General features: G+C 42.4%; 1 protein-coding gene across 1 annotated transcript in view; it reads right to left on the reverse strand.

Annotated features, from left to right (window-relative positions):
• The window catches only part of mpp2b (MAGUK p55 scaffold protein 2b), a 274,695-nt gene that overhangs the window by 5,674 nt on the left and 246,194 nt on the right, over positions 1–22,827 (reverse strand). The window contains exons 8-11 of the mRNA XM_067968959.1: positions 16,505–16,613; positions 14,036–14,104; positions 12,509–12,670; positions 1,668–1,870 (exon numbers count right to left, since the gene is read on the reverse strand). Of these exons, the coding sequence (XP_067825060.1) occupies positions 1,668–1,870; positions 12,509–12,670; positions 14,036–14,104; positions 16,505–16,613 (543 nt within the window). The remainder of the gene's footprint in view (positions 1–1,667; positions 1,871–12,508; positions 12,671–14,035; positions 14,105–16,504; positions 16,614–22,827) is intronic.

Raw genomic sequence — 22,827 nt, forward strand, 5'->3', positions numbered from 1 at the left:
AGACTGTCAATTTGGCTGGCTATAGGGAGGAAGTCTGCAGATTATTTAAATGAGGCCCTGCCATTAAGATCGGCAGGGCCGCCACGTCCCCGGCCTTGCCGGGTTTTCACCATGCTCCACTGTACCCTCCCCGTTAATATTGGGGCCTGTGAATCATTTAGAAAAATCTGATCAGGTCACCAGGTAGCCTCCGGACGAAAAGCCTCCACCCTGTTGTGGGACCGATTAGGGAGTACATGACTGAGATACTCTCTGTGCACAGTGTGACAATGTTTGAAAGAACAACAGTGTGATAACAACTCATATCAATATAAGAACATAAGAAATAGGAGCAGGAGTAGGCCATATGGCCCCTCAAGCCTGCTCCGCCATTCGATAAGATCATGGTTGATCTTCGACCTTAACTCCACTTTCCCGCCCTATCTCCATATCCCTTGATTCCCTTAATGTCCAAATATCTATCGATCTCAGTCTTGAATATACTCATTGACTGACCATCCACAGCCCTCTGGGGTAGAGAATTTCAAAGATTCAAACTCTCAGTGAAGAAATGTTTCCACAGCTCGGTCCTAAATCGCTGACTCCTTATCTTGAGACTATGAGCCCTAGTTCTAGACTCTCCAGCCAGGGGAAACAGCCTCTCAGCATCTACCCTGTCAAACCCTCTCAGAATTTTATATGTTTCAATGAGATCACCTCTCATTCTTCTAAACTCCAGAGAATATCGGCCCATTCTACTCAATCTCTCCTCATAAAACAACCTTCTCATTCCAGGAATCAATCCAGTGAACCTTCGTTGCATCCCCTCTAAGGCAAGTATATCCTTCCTCAGATAAGGACACCAAAACTGTACACAGTATTCCAAGTGTGGTCTCACCAGAGCCCTATTTAATTGCAGCAAGACCTCCCTACTCTTATACTTCAACTCCCTTGCAATAAAGGCTAACATACCATTTGCCTTCCTAATTGCTTGCTGTACCTGCATGTTAACTTTCTGTGATTCCTGTACTAGGACTCCCTCTGACTACCAACATTTCTTAGTCTCTCACCTTTTAAAAGATATTCTGCTTTTCTATTCTTCCTACCAAAGTGGATAATTTCACAGGATAATTGGAATTTATTTTTTAAATTAACAGATGAAGTTAAGGCTGACGCTGAGACTATAGTGAAGTCAATGCTCATGAGACAAATATACTGGGGCAATGTGGGGCAAAGGCAAGTGCTGAAACATTGACTGGCACAGTACAACCCTTTCATGTATCTTATTGCTGTTGATCCTTTACTGTGTTGACTGACCTGTAAGTAAAAATCAACTCGTTTTAAAATTACAATTTCAAAACCTTTCTGAACCTTTAAAATTAGAGCTAAATGATTTCAGATTAAAATTTAGAATCAAAGTAAGTTGCAGCAGGATCTTGATTTAGACGGTACAAGGAGGATACAATTGAAATTCTGAACTGATTGTTGTGAGTTTTACAATACTGTGATATCCACCCACAGATGGGTTTTATGGATTTCAGTACAGGCTGCAATGCACTTATTACAGGTTTTAAAGTGCATTGCAGCAAAAAGCATTCTCTAGACCAATCCACAATGGATTGATTTTCAAAGTGATATTAATAACAATATTATGTTGCGATTATGAAAATATCTAATCCTTCCTATACCTGTGGGTTTGCATCCAAGATGCATATTTTTCCACATTCAACAACCTCATGAATGGAATCAATCTTTGTTCCGTAAAGGTTTCCTTCATATTCACCGTGCTCCAGATACCGCCCGGCTTTGATGTCATTTTCCATCTCAACACGGAACACAAAGGCATAAACATGTCCATCGTTCTCATCTTCCTTTGGCTTTCGTGAGGTGACTATAATAAAGAGATACAACAAGAATCTTCAAGCACTTCAAAGAGAAAGAAAAGTCTGCACACGCTGGAAACAAAAGCAGAAGTACACAAATGGTCTGTCAACCTCTGAAAAGAGAATTGACAGGTCAATGTTTTAGATGTCGACCCTTCAGCAGAACTAGAAACTGAAAGATAAGTGAGCACCTTGGCAGGACGTAACAGAACATAATGGGTGAAAACCTTCATCTAAAACTGTTTGGGTGGGGGTGGGGGTCTGTGCCCTGGTGCTAGCCTGATTTTCCTCTTTTTGGGTGCTGACAGATCTACTTATATGTTTCTACCATTTTATGTTTTATTTTAGTTTTTCTGGATTTGTGAATTTTTGATTTTTATTTCCCCCATTTTCTTGTCTTTTATCTGTGTAAATCCTTCCAATGCCTTTTTGCTGACTTACTTAGTTAATTCCATGCCCTTTTGTTCTTTTCATGCTTTTTACTGCCTCATTGAGTGTGTGTATATCGTCCATCGGTTTTCATCTCTTTTCAAAAAAGTGGTAGTGCTCTTGCCTCTGAGTCAGACAGGCATGTGTTCAAGCCTCACTCCAGGACTTCGGCATATAATCTAGGCTGACACTTCAGGGTTGTATTGAGGGAGTGCTGCATTGTCAAAGGTGTTGTCCTTCAGATGAGAAGTTAAAACAAGGTCCCACTTGCCTATTCAGGTAGATGTAAAAGATCTTGTGGCATTATTCAAAGAGGAGCAGGGGAGGCCGGTCATTTATCTCACTTGCTGTTGTATTGTACACAAATTGGTTGCTGTGATTGCCTGTTTTTCTATGGGTTATACAACATAGAATCATAGAATAGAATCAGAGAATGGTTGCAGCTCAGAAGGAGGCCATTCAGCCTGTCGAGCCCGTGCCAGCTCTCTGCAAGAGCAATCCAGTTAATCCCATTACACCGCCCTTTCCCCATAGCCCTGCAAATTTTTCCCTCTAAGTACTTATCCACTTATCCAATTCCCTTTTGAAAGCTACAATTGAATCTGCCTCCACCACCCTTTCAGGCAATGCATTCCAGATCATAACCACTCGCTGCGTAAAAAAGTTTTTCCTCGTGTCGCCTTTGGTTTTTTTGCCAATCACCTTAAAACTGGTACTGGAAAAGGCACCCTCGCTAATTTTAACTTCCCTAATCTATAGATGCTAAGGCCAGTTGTTGTGTCCCTAGATTAGCTGGCTCAGCATAGACAGGGAATGAAACCTCAGACTTTCGGATCTGCAAGACCCAGCTGCATGCTAGCTTTACCAGCTAACTATCTGATACCCATGACTGAAGTTCCCTTGAACAACAGTATTTCTGCAGGCCTTAAATGGTTCCTTAATTCTGTTACAAATGGACCAGTGTTCTACGACCAGTTTAAGTGTTCAGGATAAACCAGATTATATCACGAACAAGTGATTAAGTATACAGGTAATACTGTGATGTATCATTGGAAGTTGAACAAACAAATCCCCTAGGAAACAGATTACAGTGATGATTGTGCATTTTTCAACAGCGGTATTGGTGTCCGCAGCAAGGAAAGACAAGCCCGTTACCAGATCCAGCTTCATTACTCCAACTGTCTGTGTAAATGCTCCTGAAGCATCCTCTCTGGATGAGCCACTCTGAGCACAATCGAAAATCCTGTCACTGACAGTGTGCTTCGTGAAATGCTTTTATTATAATACTGACTTATAGATGAAGTTATGTTTGTTTTTTTTTCACAATCAGCCAAATAATTGAGATAAGATCTTTAGGGAATTGTATCTTTTTTATATAAACATCCTGCCACAGGCACACTAAATTATGCCGAGTTCACAAAAGTGGGAAGAAGCAGGACTAGAATTTAACAATAACTGAACTGAAGACAGCTGCTCCTTATCCACAGCGAGCACTAACGTTCAGGGATGAAAGGAAAAGGGCTCCCTGCCTGAGATAGTTTCCTGTTGATATGGTTTCTGCCTCAACCACTAAATGGAATAACTGAGCGGTGTTCTCCAACTCCCAAGTTCAGGATCAATAGTTCCTGTAGATTCTACACACAATCTTTGTTAGATCAAGTTCTGACTCATTGTATGCTCATTATTAGCTGGGAGTAACTTGCATTGCAGCTCACTCCCCTTGTGCATATCATCTGCTCACACTCTCACTCCATCCTACAGCAGGTCCTCCTCTCGAGATACGCCAGTTTCCTGTTTTACCAGTTCCCGTGGTCCACCATCACTTGCAGGTATTTTCACCAGAAGTGCGGGGAACTAGTCGAATGGCTACCTGTCCAATTTTCCTTCCCCGCTCACTGGAGTTACTCCAGGAAACTGCGAGCAAGGTTGCCTATGTATTGGGGTCCCTTCAGCTATGGGTGCTGAAGGAGTAAAATGGAAACTTGGTGTTATTTCTACAGCAGCTTTAAGACTTTATTTGTGTTTTATTGTGATGGCTCTGCAAAGTACGTCAGACAAGAGGAGGATTATCTCCACTGCGATGTCCTTTACATTTGAATGATCTGCCGATATACCCCATCTAATGCTCACACATGAAGAATAGACGTTTGGACTAGGTACAAGAGGGCTGCTAACGACTATGCAACCATATCCCATCAAGAATCAGTGCCTTCAGGAAAAGGAGTGAAGAAAAAAAGAGAAAAAGAAAAATGGAAAAAAAAAGGAACCTACGGAAGGGACGAAAAGAGCGATCAAGCACCAGACCTTTTCTTGCAGTCATAGCTTCAATGACTGGCACACAATGGACAATGCTTAGGCACGTGCACTGCACTGGTCTTGCCAGTGGCTATTGTCTGCACGCTTAAAGTCTCTGTCAGCAAAATTTTCTTACTTGCAAGTAAGAAATTCCGGTTGACAAATGTCAAGAGGGCACAGAGCTGTCTGTTAAGCAACAGCACCGATGTGGAAAAGTAGAATTTGTCACAGTTTTACAATAAATGTCATTGTAGTTTCAATTGTGGGAATTTATTTTGAGTATATTGTTATGACCATAGAACCGTAGAAAAGATACAGCACAGAAGGGGGCCATTCGGCCCATCATGTCCGCGTCGGCTCAAAGAACAACCAGGTGCCCATTCTAATCCGATCTTCCAGCACCCGGTCCATAGCCCTGCAGCTTACAGCACTTTAGGTGCAGGTCCAGGTACTTTTTAAAAGAGTTGAGGGTCCCTGCCTCTACCACCAATTCGGACAGCGAGTTCCATACACCCACCACCAGTTCTGGTCACCACATTACAGGAAGGACATAATTGCTCTGGAGAGAGTGCAGAGAAGATTTACAAGAATGTTGCCAGGGCTTCAAAATTGCAGCTACAAGAAGAGATTGGATAGGCTGGGGTTGCTTTCCTTGGAGCAGAGGAGGCTGAGGGGTGACTTGATTGCGGTGTACAAAATTATGAGGGGCACAGACAGAGTAGACAGGAAGTACCTGTTTTCCCTAGTGGAGAGTTCAAGAACTAGAGGACGTAGATTTAAGCTGATTGGCGGAAGGATTTGAGTTTTTCCTCATGTCCCCTCTAATCCTTCCGCCAATCAGCTTAAATCCATGTCCTCTAGTTCTTGAACTCTCCACTAGGGGAAACAGGTACTTCCTGTCTACTCTGTTTGGGCCCCTCATAATTTTGTTCACCTCAATCAAGTCTCCCCTCAGCCTCCTCTGCTGCAAGGAAAGCAACCCCAGCCTATCCAATCTCTCCTTGTAGCTGCAATTTTGAAGCCCTGGCAACATTCTTGTCAATCTTCTCTGCACTCTCTCCAGAGCAATTACGTCCTTCCTATAACGTGGTGACCAGAACTGCGCACAATACTCCAGCTGTGGCCTTACCAGCGTTTTATACAGTTCCATCATTACATTCCTGCTTTTGTATTCTATACCTCGGCTAATAACGGAAAGCATTCCGTATGCCTTCTTCACAACCTTATCTACCTGTACTGCCACCTTCAGGGACCTGTGCAGATGCACTCCAAGGTCTCTCACTTCCTCTACCCCTCTCAATATATTCCCATTTACTGCGTATTCCCTTTTACTGTTTGCCCTCCCTAAGTGTATTACCTCACACTTCTCCGGGCTGAACTCCATTTGCCACTTTTCCACCCACTTCACCAACCCATTGATATCTTCTTGGAGTCTACAGCTATCCTCTTCACTATCAACTGCAAGGCCAATTTTTGTGTCGTCTGCAAATTTGCCATTCATGCCCCCCTACATTCAGGTCCAAATCATTAATATATACCACAAACAGCAAGGGACCCAACACTGACCCTGTGGCACACCACTGGAAATGGATTTCCATTCGCAAAGACATCCATCGACTTTTACCCTTTGTTTCCTGTTACTGAGCCAATTTTGGATCCAATTCGCCACATTTCCCTGTATCCTATGGGCTTTTACCTTTCTGACCAGTCTGCCATGTGGGACCTTGTCAAATGCCTCACTAAAATCCATGTAGACAACATCCACTGCACTACCCTCATCAATCCTCCTGGCCACTTCCTCAAAGAATTCAATCAGATTTGCAAGGCATGACCTTCCCTGAACAAATCCATGCTGACTATCCCTGATTAAACCATGCCTTTCCAAGTGACAGTTTATCTCTCAGTATTGATTCTAATAGTTTGCCCACCACCGAGGTAAGACTGACCGGCCTATAATTGTTCGGCCTTTCCCTCATACCCTTTTTAAACAATGGTACTACGGTTGCAGTCTTACAGTCCTCCGGTACCTCCCCTGTATCTAGTGAGGATTGGAAAATGATCCTCAGAGCATCCATTATTTCTTCCCTGGCTTCCTTCAATAGCCTAGGAAACAATCCATCCGGCCCTGGTGACTTATCAACTTTCAAGGATTCCAGTCCCTCTGGTACTTCCTCTCTCGTTATGTTTACCTTATCCAATATTTCACACCTCTCCTCTTTAACTATTACATCCGGATCATCCCTTTCCTTTGTGAATACGGAGACAAAATATTCATTTAAAACTCTACCCACATCCTCTGCTTCTACACACAAGTTACCCTGATCATCCCTGATAGGTCCCACCTTTTCCTTAGCTATCCTCTTGTTCTTAATGTACTCATAAAACATCTTTGGGTTTTCTTTAATCTTACTAGCTAATATTTTTTCATGCCCTCTCTTTGCTCTCCTTATTTCCTTTTTTACGTCAGCCCTGTACTTTCTATACTCCTCTAGGCTTTCTGCAGTATTTAGTTTTCTGTGACAGTCATAAGCTTTCTATTTCTGTATTATCTTGCCCCACATGCTTCTAGACAACCAGACAATTTGGCAGTGCCACCCTTTTTCTTTGAGGGGACGTGTCTGCATTGTACCTGTAGAATTTCACGTTTTAGTGCCTCCCACTGGCTTGCCACTGATTTCTCCTCAAGTAGTTGTGTCCAGTCCACTTCTTCCAAATCACCTCTTAGTTCTGTAAAATTTGCCTTCCCCAATTTAAAACGTTTACTCCTGATTTAACTCTGTCCTTTTCTATAATAATGCTAAAACTAACTGAATTATGATCACTGTCCCCAATATGGTCACCCACTGTCACTTCACCCACTTGCCCATCTTCATTTCCCAGGACCAAATCTAGAATTGCATCCCCTCTTGTTGGGCTAGTCACATACTGGCTAAAAAAGTTCTCCCAGACACCGATCAAGAATTTTGCGCAATTTTTCTATTGAACCGTTTCATCATGATTTTGTAACGCTGAATATTTTAAAACCAAATGAAAGAATTGCACAGTAACACATTTCAATATTATTTCAGTCACCATAAACTAACTTTTCTATTTTGCTTTTATGTTTGTTACCATGATCTTCAAAAGGATAATTAGTTGAAACCATCTCAAAGTTCAGTTTATTTGTGAAACTGAACTTCAAATTCTATTGATGGCAACACATCAAAAATTGTGTTTTTTTTGTACCAGCAGTCAATAGAAATAAGCAAGACGAGCATTGGCTGCCATTATGTGGGTTCAGTTAACAACTCCATATTTGGAAATATAGAAAAATATGACTCTTTACTTGGTACTCCTGCAGTTAAAGGTTCAATTCTCAGTGGTGGTTAACGCTGCACTCGCCACTGTACATTGAGATTTGCTATTTTACACCCAGGCTGCTGGAAGTGGCGCAGACCTGTGTGGGGCAACTTAAAACCTATTCATAGCATAGGTCAAAAAAAACAAACAAGTGCTTTTGACATAACTGAATGCAAAATATGTATCAACTCACCGGACTATGCTACTGTCCTATTCCATGCAATTTAGGTTATACGTTCGCTAATGACAATGGAAAAGGCTCATAAGTATAAGGTGGATTTTTCTGCTTTATACTCACATCAACATTTTCACTAACCTTAGTGAACAGCAGAAAATATACCTCAATGAGAGTTATTTACATCAAATCTGTTTACTTGCCTTTCATTAAAGTAGCTAGGAATCTTAAACAAATGAAATAATCCAGAATACATGGACATCTCAATCCAACACCATCTTCAGGAAGCTAAACACCATTAAGAATAAAATCCATTACTGAAACAAATCATGCTGCATATCCAATGTTAAACTGAGTTGCTGTACAACTAGTTATTGATACAAGGCTTTCAACAGCAAGCTTGGGCTAAGAATCAAAATACACTCTCAACACAAACAAGGGCAGTGGCATTTTTGTTTTTATTACTTCTGCTGAACAAAATGTGGGACAACAGGCCAAAGGAATGCAATATTCTCCTATTTTGCATCCAGGTAATACTTCCTCCACACCTACGTGTGGGCTGGATTTGATCCAAGTCACCTAGATTGAACGTTCTTCTATGGGTCAAAGCACAGGAGATACAGACTGTGTCTGTGTGAGCGACACATGCCCTTTCTTATTGTATGTGATGCAAACTTTGAGGCTACTGCTGAAGATGCAGTGGAGAAAAGGTTTCTTTTGGGAATACAAATCACACTGAAACTCAGAACTAATTACAAATAGCAGGAAGCTGTAAACTAAAATCAGAACTTGGTTCACATAATACCTATAATGAAAAAGCAAATGCCTTCTCTCTTAATTTGTAGGATTTGATTAATCCCATCACATATTATATACATTAAAGGAAACAGAAATGCATGAGAATTACCATCACTACTCAGTCCTCCCATATCACCATGTAATCATTGCAAATAACATCAGCAGCTGGATACCACAACACGGAGTTACTGAAAGCATCCAGTGCCTTATCTACTGAAAGGGGAGCTAAACTCCATGGAGTATATTTTCCAATTGACAAAGTTTATTTTAAAAGCAACACTTGCCTAAAAAATGGCGCACAGAGGAATACAGTACAAGTGCATTAAGCTTTTTACTCGGAGGGCTGAACCCAGCCAACTTTTCTATTGTATCTGGTCCGCAAAGAAGCACTTCTTCATTCCAGGGAAAAAGTTGCTCTGCTCATCCTCCCACTCCCAGCACAGAGCCACAAATGCGCTCTATAAATGAGATGCGCTTACCTGCTAAATATCCACTGCCAGAAACAGGGGATCTGATGCAATTCAAAACAGACAATGTGGCTAGCTACCTCAGCATGAGCACACAGGAGTGAAACATGCCTCCCACTTCTAGCAGTGCTGCTCTCCCTCTCCAAATAGGACTTGGAGTAAGGCAGATTCCTGAGGCATGTCCTGACTGAAGAGGAAAGAGTAGTGTTTCAGCAAGTGGAAGGCAGATGTCAGCTCACATGCACTCCTCCAAAGAGAGCTGGCATAGCATCTGTTTATTTTTCATGCACCACCTGCATATCAGCTATTTCTGCCACTGAGTTTATTTCCTTCCTGGGGTGAGCACTTTTCATTAATAATGCTCCCCTCACTCATGTGTGGCTCTGCACTGGGAGTGGGATGGAGGTTTACCCTTCAGGCTTGGAGAGTCCATATGTAAGTTACTGACTCAGCCAAAACAGCTCTTAATGGCTCCCATTGGAGTGCTGAGCAAGAGCACCTCTGCACTGCCCCCTCAACAGACTCTGCTCCTTCACAAAAAGCCACTACTGAGTAGACGTTCCTCCTCTCCCCTCCCCCAGTATACAACAGTGTCGCATCCCACCAATTGCCAGATGCAACGGCTACCGATTCTAGTGCCTCTAAACATGGGTACCAGTGCTGCTGACTCTTCCTACCTTCAACTACAGAGACACACAAGGGGGATAGGTAAAAACAGAATAAGAAAGAGGAAAAGAAAGTGAAAAGAAATGAGAGAAGAAGAAGTAAAAGAACTGAGAGAAAGAGACGGAGGAGGAGAAACAGGCATTAACAAAGAAAGATGGATGAAAATTAAGAGAACGAGACAAGTGATGCTGACAGGCTGTTTCCCCTGGCTGGAGAGTGTAGAACTAAGGGCATAGTCTCAGGATAAGGGGTCAGCCATTTAGGACTGAGATAAGGAGAAATTTCTTCACTTAGAGGGTTGTGAATCTTTGGAATTCTCTACCCCAGAGGGCTGTGGATGCTCAGTCGTTGATTATATTCAAGGCTGAGATCGATAGTTTTTTGGACTCCAAGGGAATCAAGGGATATGGGGATTGGGTGGGAAAGTGGAGTTGAGGTCAAACATCAGCCCTGATCTTATTGAATGGCGGAGAAGGCTCGAGGGGCCATACGGCCAACCCTTGCTCCTATTTCTCATGTTCTTCTTTAGTGATGGAGGAGAGAGAGAGAGAAAGAGAAACAAAAACAGAAGTGAAGGAGAGAACGACTAAAGAAATACTTGCATCTTTTCTCACATGACTGAAAAATCTCCAAGCGTTTCACACAGTGAATTATTTTTGGACTGCAGTGAATCTTCTGTCAGCAAACACAGCAGCCATACTGTGCCAGCAACATCCCAGAAGCAGCCATGAAATGAAAGATCATTAACCTACTTTTCAGTGCTACTGGCTAAGTGAACAATTTGGTCAGGGTAACAGTGGGATTGTGGCAACATATGGGTGAGAATCAGCAACAGACAGCTGGGAACAAGTTACTGGATGAAGCTCATTCCAAGGGTAAAGATGATCTCTCAGACTGAGGGACAAAGTTCAGCCTCTGTACGATCATCTAATATTGCACCAAAGTTACCTTGCCCTCTCCAGCACTAATATAAAATCAAGTGATCTGCATATTTCCAAAGCTCGGGACAGCATTGCTTGCAGTTGGATGCCAGCTGGTCGCTTGCCATTTTAATTCCCCGTCCCACTCCCACTCTGACCTCTCTGTCCTCAGCCTCTTACACTGTTCTAATGAAGCTCAACGGAAGCTCGAGGAACAGCACCTCATCTTTCGATTAGGCACTTTACAACCTTTTGGACTCAACACTGATTTCAATAACTTCAGATCATAATCACTGCTCCCCCTTTTTTTGGACAGCAAGTGCTACTAATGGTTCTGATTTACAGCTCCTCTAGACCCATCTTTTGTTTCTTTACTTTTCCCATTACCACCCTCCTTGCCTTGCACCTTCATCCCTTTTGTCATTTAATCACTCTTGCTCTCCACCCTATCCGAGACCTTCCCTTTTGTTCAGTCCTCCCCTTCCCTTCCTACCCTGCTCCTCCAGACTCGGTACTTGCTCAAAAACTGTTTAATCTTCAACTTTTTCCAGTTCTGATGAAGGGTCATTGACCTGAAACGTTAACTCTGTTGCTTTCTCCACAGATGTTGCCTGACTTGCTGAGTATTTCCAGCATTTTCTGTTTTTATTTCAGATTTCCAGCCTTCGCAGTATTTTGCTTTTTATTCTGGCTTTTAGTAGGCTGAGCTCTTAGAAACAGAAATGAGAGAGGAAAAAAATTAATGAAGTCGGTGTGGGGAGGGGGGGGGGAGAAGAGAGAGAAATAGTAGAAGTTAAGGGCAGAAGATATATAACAAAATAAATATAGACTGGTTACTACAGACATGCCTGTGGCTTTTCACGATTTCTAGTATAATTATCATAACATTTGCCTTTTTTCTATGTCTAATACATAATTTGCAATGACAAAATTACAGCCCTAGGCCCAGGAATTTGTTATGCAGCATCCTCATTATTGAGTTCGTAAGGATGAAGAATAGGTTCAGGACAATTACGAGGGTCTAAATGCAATAGTATATAGCAGAAGAACTAGGAGCAGAAGGTGGCAGTGGCATCACCTGTGCCTCCTCTATGAGGGAGGTCGTTAGGTGACCTGGTTACTGCAAATCACACAGCATTGCAAATAGAAGTGCATTTCTAATTATTGCTATCCCAGAATACTCCTGTTGTTTTATTTAGTCATTTTACTTTCTGGGTGAAATGTCCCAAGACTCCAAAAAAATGCAAATATATTGGGAGTGTGGTGTTTTTCTCATGATCTGTTGGACTGCAAAGTGATTTAACCATATATGGCCACTCATTATTCTGACACGTGGATCTGGTCTCCTGCTGCAAAAGATTGGACACCCTGATCGAACAGATTTCTCCCTGCAAGGCTTAACTGCCACTCCCAGTTTGTGCATCCTCTCTGTCCCACTCCCCTCTTTTCTGTACCTATTGTGGTTAAGTCACAAACTAGCTAAATAACCATAAATATGATTATCAGACCACCTAGTAATCAGATTTTAAACGTATACAAAATTCTCCATCAACTCACAAGGAATGGTTGTCCCAAAACGCATTGGATCAGACATGATGAGCCTGTTTTTTAAGCTTCTTCTCCCAACCCCTTGTGCTCCTATAAGGACCAGAGTTTTCCTTTGAAACGGTGGCATCTTCGCTACTTCTTCATAGATCAAAAGTTCATGTCGATCAAATTCTGGAATTAAACAGAACAGTAAGCTGGATTCACACTGACAAATAATACAGGGTTATTATGAATGCTGGTGACTGTTTTGAATTGGTACAATGAATACATCACTAATCATTACGAAATTTGATGTGGAGATGCCGGTGATGGACTGGGATGGACAAATATAAAGAATCTTACAACACCAGGTTATAGTCCAACTGTTTTATTTGAAAATCACAAGCTTTCGGAGCTTATCTCCTTCATCAGGTGATGAAGGAGATAAGCTCCGAAAGCTTGTGATTTTCAAATAAAACAGTTGGACTATAACCTGGTGTTGTAAGATTCCTTACATTAGGAAATAGGATTCCTCCATGAATCCATTTACAAGGTTGGGGTAAAAAGTAATGGGCAAGTTACCAGGACCATTCTTACATAGCTTCTGGTGACTGCTTACACAGGATTATTGCGAGGGGTCAGGGAATTGATTGGCTAGCCATATTCTCAGGTGGGTAATGGTGCTTGTTTCAGAGAGAACACAAGAGGCTGCAAGGAAACTAAAAAGGGGGAGGTGAAATGAAGGGACTTATTTATTTTTAAAGCAATGCAAATAGGTTGAAAGAAGGTAGGCACAGGTGTGAGATTTTGATAGTTTAAAATATTTTAGTGTAAAGTCAGGTCTTATAGGAATCTGATAAACACTTGAAAAATGTTTACTACCTGCGGAGGTGTGACTTCATTTGTTTCATTGTTCAATGGTCACAATCAGATCAGTCATGATCTTATCAAATGGCAGAGCAGGCTTGAGGGGCCAAATGGCCTACTCCTGCCCTTAATTCATATGTTCATATGGTTGAGTGGCATGTCAGGCCAATATTAATCCCTCAACCAACATCACAAACAGATTATCTGGTCATTATCACACTGCTGTTTGTGGGACAAATTGGCGGCCGCGTTTCCTAAATTACAACAATGACTACACTTCAATATGTACATTATTGGTTTTAAAGTGCTTATGGACGTACTGAGGTCGCGAAAGGCGCTCTATAAATGCAAGTCTTTCTTTTAACACAACACCAGTAATTCATGGCTCTTCCTCACCCCACCCCAGAAAAAAAGGTTTACACTAACAATTTTTCATAAAGACAGTGTATCATTAAATTCCTGTCAAACGTATATAAATGAGTGATTGCTTGGGCCACACAGATTGTCTAACGAACAGCAGCCAAACATATTGAATGGTAAAATTCTCAGTAATCTAGACTGGAAAAACTGGAAATACGCAGCAGGTCAGATAGCATCTATAGCGAGAAAAGACTGATTGTTGATATTCCGAGTGTGTAACTCTCATCGCAACCAATGCGTCAACAACTTGGCAACTTTGTTGATTGTTACCTGCATTTTTGGTTGTCAGATACATCATCTTTTTCTTCTTTTTTCCACCCATACTCCCACATAGTGCTCCTGTCAATAAAATAAAATGCATTTATGGTTGTAACGTACACAGATTGCTGTAAAAAAAAGTAAATGTGCACATAACACCAAAGGATTTAACTTGCCCTGTGCGATATTGTCAACCAGCTCAGTAGCACGGTCGAATTAAGTTACTCTCTCTCTATTGTAATTCCTTTGTTAAAATAGGGGACAGAAGATTCCATCAGAATAAGTTATTGGTCCAGAAATTGCTAGAAAAATAATGGTGAGTTCACAGCACCCGTCATTATTAATTCGAAAAAAATCCAGCAATTTGTGGCGAAGAGGAGATATGTCATAAGTTCTGATTCTCCACAAATTGCTGGGCGATTTGCGCTGCTCCACCGTTAGACTCGCCAAAACTGAAAGTCGCCAAAAATTGCAACATCGTTGTGAGCCTCTCTACTGAAATAAATTGTGTGTCATGAAATTGCTGGATTTACGCTGTTAATGCGAATTAACCTCACCGCAGCCATTTAGGGCTGACAATTCATGTCTTAAAGACCCTGTTAGTGACGTGATTTATGGTCCTGACATGCCACTCAACCTTGGAGGCGCAGAAAGGGAGCAATGAAACTGTGGAGTCTCACTCCCGCAGGTAGTAAATTGTTCCTAGAGGTGTTTTTAAAACATTTTTATCTGCCTTGGCAGCACTTTTTGCCAGTCTTGCCATCCACACTCCTGTCAGTTGCATTAAGCAACTATCGGGACGGTAGAAGGAAAACTAGATGGGATCTTGATCTTTTTACATCTAGCAATTCCTATGAAAGCAGTTCCACTGTTCCTAGTCCTGATCATCATGCTGGCTCAATACTTCATGGCTCAAGAATGTTTGTATATTTTGCGCGCCTATCCTGCCATTCACTGATAACCTCCCAAGGACCAATACAACAATTCCTAAACACAACTGGGTTACAATGTCCTCTTCTTCTGCTTGCTCTTTTAAATTTTCTTACTTTATCTTTCCGTTTCTTTGTTCTCTCTCTCTAATTTGACTCCAATTCACCCTATTTCCTTCTCCGTCATTCACTCTGTTTCTTTCTCTATCCTTAAATTTGATTGGTTAAGGAGATAGACCATTGGGCATGACATTCATGAGGTTCCAGATGCGATGTTGACGTTGCTGCGCCATTATCAATTCGTGGCGCAAATATGCTATGATCTGAAGGGTGAGGGAAAAAAAGTCCAATTCACATCGCTCGCCGCGAGATGTGCCATTCCAGCAATTTCTGGGCCAATATTTTCATGTGCTTTTAGGCACTTAATAATGTTGCTCTATAAACCAGTGACAAATTAAAAATTGTTCCCTAGTCCTTGCAAATGCTACCCCACCCCTTCTCTGTGCATTGGCACAAGCATTTCCAAGCAGAAGGCGGCATTCTTTCTCTCCCCCTATCTCCCTCTCCCTGATATGCTCCTCATTGCCCATCCCAGCTCCAGCTCCGACCAGACACTGACACTGCAAATTGAGGGTGGGATACTTGATTTGACAAAACTAATTTCCATCTGCAGCACGCAGCACAGAGTCTGGATCCAGAGCTAGGCATCATCATTGGGTAGGAGGCTGACGAGTTCTCCTGAGGTAACAATCAGCATGATCTTGCACCACAACAGCTGATTTGCTACCCTTGGAGAGAAAGCGTACACATTTATGAAACGTGAAGGGCCTACGCCTGCGCTTTAAGCCAAGGAGACATTCGCGGGTCCCTTGGCCACCCCTCTGGCTGAGTGGGATGAATGGATGTTAGAAACTTGGGAGGTAATTTTAACCTAACTCGCAGGGTGAGAAACCCACGGGATTGGGTGGAACGCCGGTTTTACACCTTGCCCAATATTACTCTCCATTAACTTCAACGGAGAGTAAAATCAGGTGGGATGTAAAACCAGCTTTGCATCCGAACTCGACAGTTTCCTGATGGATGGGTTAAGTTAAAATGACCTCCTTGAAGTCTGAGGTTTCGAATCTTGGACGTTCATGAAATCTAAACAGAAGTCGAAAGAAAGAAAGACAACAGGAAAGAGAAAGAGAAAAGCTGGAGGAGACATCCAATTTTACCTGATGGATTTTAAACTTCTGTTTTAATGTTTCATTCTTTCATTATGTTTCTTCATACTTTATCATTGCATTTTTCCTGAATTTCATTTCACTTGAACTGGTCCTTGCCTAACTTAATGTGGCCAGAAGGAATAAACGATAATACCGAGAAGAGAAAACTGACAGAACTTGGGGTTCATGGGCATCATCAAAGCAATTTTCCATGGTAAAAAAATAAACATGCTTTCAATTGAAATAGTTCTCATCACAATTTCATGTATTAACCAAGAATATGACAGAATCTGTTTTGAAAGTGGAATGGGAACACAGTGGCTTAGAAATCACATGGATCTTACCAGAAGAAGTGGAGAAATCCCAGTCTCGCTTTACAAAAGCTTTCCTTTTTTCCTCCAACAGCTGACTCGGGATAAGGCCCGCACTCCCTCCCTCCTTCACATGGCAGGCCTAGAAGACAATAGCGCAAAAAGGGTGACCAAAACCCTAACTTTAATTCCAATCATTGCCTTGAAGTCCAACTTTTTATATCAGTAGCTGTGAGGGTGGGGGGGTGGAGAAACTATGAGGCCTCCTGCCCAGTGGAAATGGGGCTGTGGCATCTTCAAAATGGTGGGGTACGACTTAGCGCCCCGTTCCCTTCGACGGTGTGGCCGACACTATATTCCCAAAAGCCGAGCACTAGACGGCAGGAGCGCCCGCCTGTGTCAGGCAGTGGGCCCTTTTAATATGGACTCATGATGTACATAGGACTGCAGACCATTTTAGAACACAACTGTCCCCCACACACATTCTGCACCATTTCAGCTGGCGGTCCAGCGATGAACAGCCCAGAAGGTAAGTTTTCATTTATTGTTGTGAGGTGTGACGGGAGGATTGCTCTTCTAGGCTTCACAAAAAGAAATCAACCTGGGTCGTTGCCCCTTGCACCCCCCCTCCTAGATCCTACTTTCTTACAGGCCCGGAGGCTGGCCAGGTTTTGGGATAATTCCTTGCTTATCCTTTTAACAGATTCGTAAAGCTAGAGACAGTAATATGTCTGAGAATTAACTTCATTTATTCTTGATTCAAAACATTCACCTTAAACTTTCAAACAGAATAGTGCACATTTAGCCCAACATCTAAAGCCATCTGTGGAGGGAACTTCAAGGGGAAATCGCGAGCATGGCTTATGTTAGCATTTTTCCCATGAAGGTCTTTGGTAAGGACTTGTTTTGAATGTATTTGAGACTGTTTCATACTTGTTGACACAAATGCCGTTGGTTGATGCCATTATGAGACAATGTGGGCATAATTTTAGTTCGGAGCTGGGAACCCAGTGTGTGGATATTTGCGTGGGGAACCAGGAAGTCAAATGAGTGTGTCACAATCTGCAATCGCAACTCAATTGAAGATAAGTATTTGTATTTCTGTGTTTCCCTAATGCCAGGCGTAGGAACACAGGGACAGAAGTAGGCCATTTAGCCTCTCAAGCCTGTTCTAACATTCAACAAGATCATGGCTGATCTGTGACCTAACTCCATATACCCGACTTAGGCCCTTTCCCTTAATACCTTTGGTTAACAAAAATCTATCAATCTCTGATTTTAAATTAACAATTGAGCTAACGTCAACTGCCGTTGGCAGAAGAGAATTCCAAACTTGCACCACTCTTGGTGTGTAGGGGTGTTTCCTAACTTCACAACTGAAAGTCCTGGCTCTAATTTTTAGGCTATGTCCCCTAGTCCTAGACTCCCCAACCAGTGGAAATAGTTTCTCTCTATCTACTCTGTCAGTTCTCCTTAATATCTTGAAAACTTCAATCAAATCACCCCTTAATCTTCTAAATTCCAGGGAATACAACCCTAGTTTGTGTAATCTCTCCTCATAATTTAACCCTTGGAGTCCAGGTATCATTCTAGTAAATCTACGCTGCACTCCTTCCAAGGCCAATATATCCTTCCTAAGGTGTGGTGCCCAGAAATGAACACAGTACTCCAGGTGTGGTCTAACCAGGGCTTTGTATAGCGGTGGCATAACTTCTACCCCCCTTGTATCCTAGTCCTCTAGACATAAAGACCATCATTCCATGACCCTTTTTGATTGTTTTCTTTTTTTTTTATTCGTTCATGGGATGTGGGCGTCGCTGGCGAGGCCATCATTAATTGCCCATCCCTAATTGCCCTTGAGAAGGTGGTGGTGAGCTGCCTTCTGTACCTATCCATGACATTTTAATGATCTATGTACATGGACCCCTAAGTCTCTTTGGACCTCCATTGTTTTGAGCTTTTCACCATTTAGAAAGTACGCTGATCTATCCTTTTTAGGTCTAAAGTGGATGACCTCACACTTGCCTACACTGAAATCCATTCACTTAATCTATTAATATCTCTCTATAATTTTATGCTTCCGTCTACACTGCTTACAATGCTGCCTATCTTTGTGTCATCGGCAAACTTGGATGTGTGGCTCTCTATCCCGTCATCTAAGTCGTTAATAAATACAGTGAATAGATGAGGCCCCAACATAGATCCATGTGGGACACCACTCATCACATCCTGCAAATTTGAGTACCTGCCCATTATCCCTATTCTCTGTCTCCTGCTGGTCAGCCAGTTTCCTAACCAGGTCGATAATTTGACCTCAATTCCATGAACTTCAACTTTAGCTAACAGTCTCTTATGAGGGACTTTATCGAATGCCTTCTGGGAGAACATATAAACAACGTCCACAGATATGGGAAGCAACAGTATGAACCCTGTATTAACTCCTTCATTTTTGCTTTACTCCTGAGTTACCTATGAGAATTGCAAGTTCAGTCCTGATCCCAGTAAATGTTCATAATGGTATGGAAATCGGTTTGAGAGAGGAAGCCAAGAAAGCGGAAATACAGTTTGGGCATCTGATTCCACCACTGTCACTGAGTCTTAAAACTATGCTTGACCTACAATAACGAAATGTAGCCATAGAAAGGGATATAGGACAGGGAGGGGAATATAAATGGTGAGAGACAGTGCACAACGTAGGACAATATCCCTGGGCTGGAATTCTCTCAAGTTCTAATTCTCATTCAGTTGATTCTTATTGTAATTGCTATTACAATGCTTTGTGTATAAAAAGCTGAATCTGCAAATGGATGTATTATGCTACGTGAAGCTGAGAGATAAGGTTGGGGTGGATGGGTGAGCAAAACAAGGTTGCTCATAGGTAGGATATATGTTAGTATTTTTCCTATGACGGTCTTTGGTAGGGACTTGTTTTGAATGTATTTGAGACTGTTCCAAACTTGTTGGCTCAAATCTCCTTGGTTGATGATGTTATGAGATGCTGTGGGCTCATAAATACTGTGGCTACAAGAGCAGGTCAGAGGCTGGGTATTCTGCGGTGAGTGACTCACCTCCTGACTCCCCAAAGCCTTTCCACCATCTACAAGGCACAAGTCAGGAGTGTGATGGAATACTCTCCACTTGCCTGGATGAGTGCAGCTCCAACAACACTCAAGAAGCTCAACACCATCCAGGACAAAGCAGCCCGCTTGATTGGCACCCCACCCACCACCCTAAACATTCACTCCCTTCACCACCAGCTCACCATGGCTGCAGTGTGTACCATCCGCAGGATGCACTGCAGCAACTCGCCAAGGCTTCTTCAACAGCATCTCCCAAACTCACGACCTCTACCACCTAGAAGGACAAGGGCAGCAGGCACATGGGAACAACACCATCTGCACGTTCCCCTCCAAGTCACACACCATCCCAACTTGGAAATATATCGCCGTTCCTTCATCGTCGCTGAGCCCAAATCCTGGAACTCGCTTCCTAACAGCACTGTGGGAGAACCTTCACCACACAGACTGCAGCGGTTCAAGAAGGCGGTTCACCACCACCTTCTCAAGGGCAATTAGGGATGGGCAATAAGTGCTGGCCTTGCCAGCGATGCCCACATCCCAAGAATGAATTTTTAAAAATTGAAACGGTGGTGGGTTGGCAGCGAAGGGGTGAAGATGTGTGTGGTAAACCCGAATTTAAAAAAACGTACCTTTTCCGACACGATCGCGATGTAATTGATGGTGATTAAAGTTGTTTCCAGGTTTTGCGCCCAGCAGCTAGCCTGATTGACAGGCTGGCTGGTTGGAGCCGGCTTCCTCACCCGCTTGGGAATTCCCTGATTTTCGCAGCCCCCCCGTCCCCAACGCACCTGCTATTTCCTTTGAAAATCGGGGCTTATGTCTCCGGATACTTTCGATGTTTATAAACATGGAGGATAAGGATATTTTACCATCTTGTTAGGGAATGTGAAATATCAGTAGATGGTGTTAGACCTGCAGCGTACTTGATTGACCTGCGAACGCCAATGTTGTTTGGGATACAGCTGATGTTACTGTGTGGTTATGGGTATATAGGTTACAGCGTAACATGTAGTTGTTAGAATATTCTCGGAGCGCTGGACAACTCGTTGGGAAGGGGTTTGATCACCTCAGAAGCCTTGTTGTGGAAACCATTTGTCAGGTTGTTTTGTTTAATGTCTTACTAAGTGTGTTATAACTTTATAATTTCACTATTATTGTATCTCACATTGTAACTCTTAAATAAGCATTTGTACTTGGAACAAACCACCTGCAAGTCTTTTTGATTGAAGGCCGGACCGTAAAAGTAAGAGCTTACAGCTTATCCAAGCCTATTCACATTACCTGGCCTTGAAGGTAGGCAAAAGCTCCTACTGAGTGAAACATTGTATCTCTTTTTATACCATTTTCTTTTATGGTTTAGTTCCTGCTGGAGTCAACAAAACCAGTAGATACAATCAGTGTAAAAGGTATAGAGGGTGCAGAACTCTTAAATTGCATTCAGGAGAACTTTTTTAGCCAGTATATAGCAAGCCCAACAAGAGTGGGGGCAGTTCTGCACTTAGCTTTAGGGAATGAAACTGGGCAGGTGGAAGGAGTATCAGTGGAAGAGCCTTTTGCTGGTAGTGATCATAATTCAGTTAGATTTAGCATCGTCATGGAAAAGGACAAAGATAGAACAGGCATAAAAGTTCTCAAATGGGGAAAGGCCAATTTTACTAAGCTAAGAAGTGATTTAGCAAAAGTGGACTGGAAACAGCTACTTGAAGGTAAATTAGTGTGAGAGCAATGGGAAGCAGTAAAGGGAGAGATAGTGAGGGTTCAGAACAAACACGTTCCCACAAAGAAAAAGGATGGGACGGCCAAAACTAGAGCCCCCAGACGACAAGGAGCATACAGGGTAAGAGATGGCAAAAAAGGGAGGCTTATGTCCAAAACCGAGAACTCAATACTGCAGAAAGCCTAGAGGAGCATAGAAAGTGCAGGGGTGAAATTAAAAAGGAAATTAGGAAAGCAAAGAGAGGGCATGAAAAAATACTGGCAATTAAAATCAAGGAAAACCCAAAGAAGTTTTATAAATACATAAAGAGTAAAAGAATAACTAAGGAAAGAGTAGAGCCTATTAGAAACCAAAAGGGTAACCTAGGTGTAGAGGCGGATGATGTGGGTACGGTTCTTAATGAATACCTTGCGTCTGTCTTCACAAAAGAGGGGGACGATGCAGAGATTATAGTTAAGGAGGAGGAGCATGAAATATTGGATGGGATAAATATAGTGAGAGAGGAAGTATTAAGGGGTTTAACATCTTTGAAAGTAGATAAATCACTAGGTCCAGGTGAAATGTATCCCAGGCTGTTACGAGAAGCAAGGGAGGAAATAGTAGAGGATCTGACCATCATTTTCCAATCCTCCCTGGCTACAGGTGTGGTGCCAGAGGATTGGAGGACTGCTAGTGTTGTGCTGTTGTTTAAAAAGGGAGAAAGAGATAGATCGAGTAATTATAGGCCAGTCAGCCTAACCTTGGTGGTGGGCAAATTATTGGAATCAATTCTGAGAGATAGCATAAATTGTAACTTAGAAAGGCACGGGTTAATCAAGGACAGTCTAGCATGGATTTGTTAAGGGAAGGTCGTGTCTGACTAACTTGATTGAATTTTTTGAGGAGGCAACAAGGAGGGTCAATGAGGGTAACGTGTTTGATGTTGTCTACATGGATTTTAGCAAGGCTTTTGACAAGGTCCAACATAGCAGACTGGTCAAAAAAGTAAAAGCCCATAGGATCCAAGGGAAAGTGGCAAGTTAGATCCAAAATTGGCTCAGTGGCAGGAAGCAAAGGGTAATGGTCAACAGGTATTTTTGTGACTGGAAGGCTGTTTTCAGTGGGGTTCCGCAGGGCTCAGTACTAGGTCCCTTGCTTTTTGTGGTATATACTAATGATTTAGAATTGAATGTAGGGGGCATGATCAAGAAGTTTGCAAATAATACAAAAATTGGCTGTGTGGTTGATAGTGAGGAGGAAAGCAGTAGACTGCAGGAAGATATTAGCAATGAGACTGGCATGGAGAACAGACAAGGCCCTGGTCCTGTGCATTAGCCAATGGACTCCAGTAGCAGCTAGTGGGAGCCAGAATAGATGGCAATTAAATGGGGAAATGGATAGTAATAAAGGGGAGAAGAAAGGGAAAGTGAAAGAAGGAATGAAGAGTAGAGGAAGGGAGAAAAGTAGTTAACAATGAAAGGGAAGAATTGGATGGCAATTTAGGAAAGGGGAAGGGATAGTAATGAAGGAGAGATGGAAAGGGGCAGAAGCAGGGAATGGTGCTTCAAAAGGGGAGCAGA

This window comes from Heptranchias perlo, chromosome 30, assembly GCF_035084215.1.
Source record: "Heptranchias perlo isolate sHepPer1 chromosome 30, sHepPer1.hap1, whole genome shotgun sequence".
Taxonomy (NCBI): Eukaryota; Metazoa; Chordata; class Chondrichthyes; order Hexanchiformes; family Hexanchidae; genus Heptranchias; species Heptranchias perlo.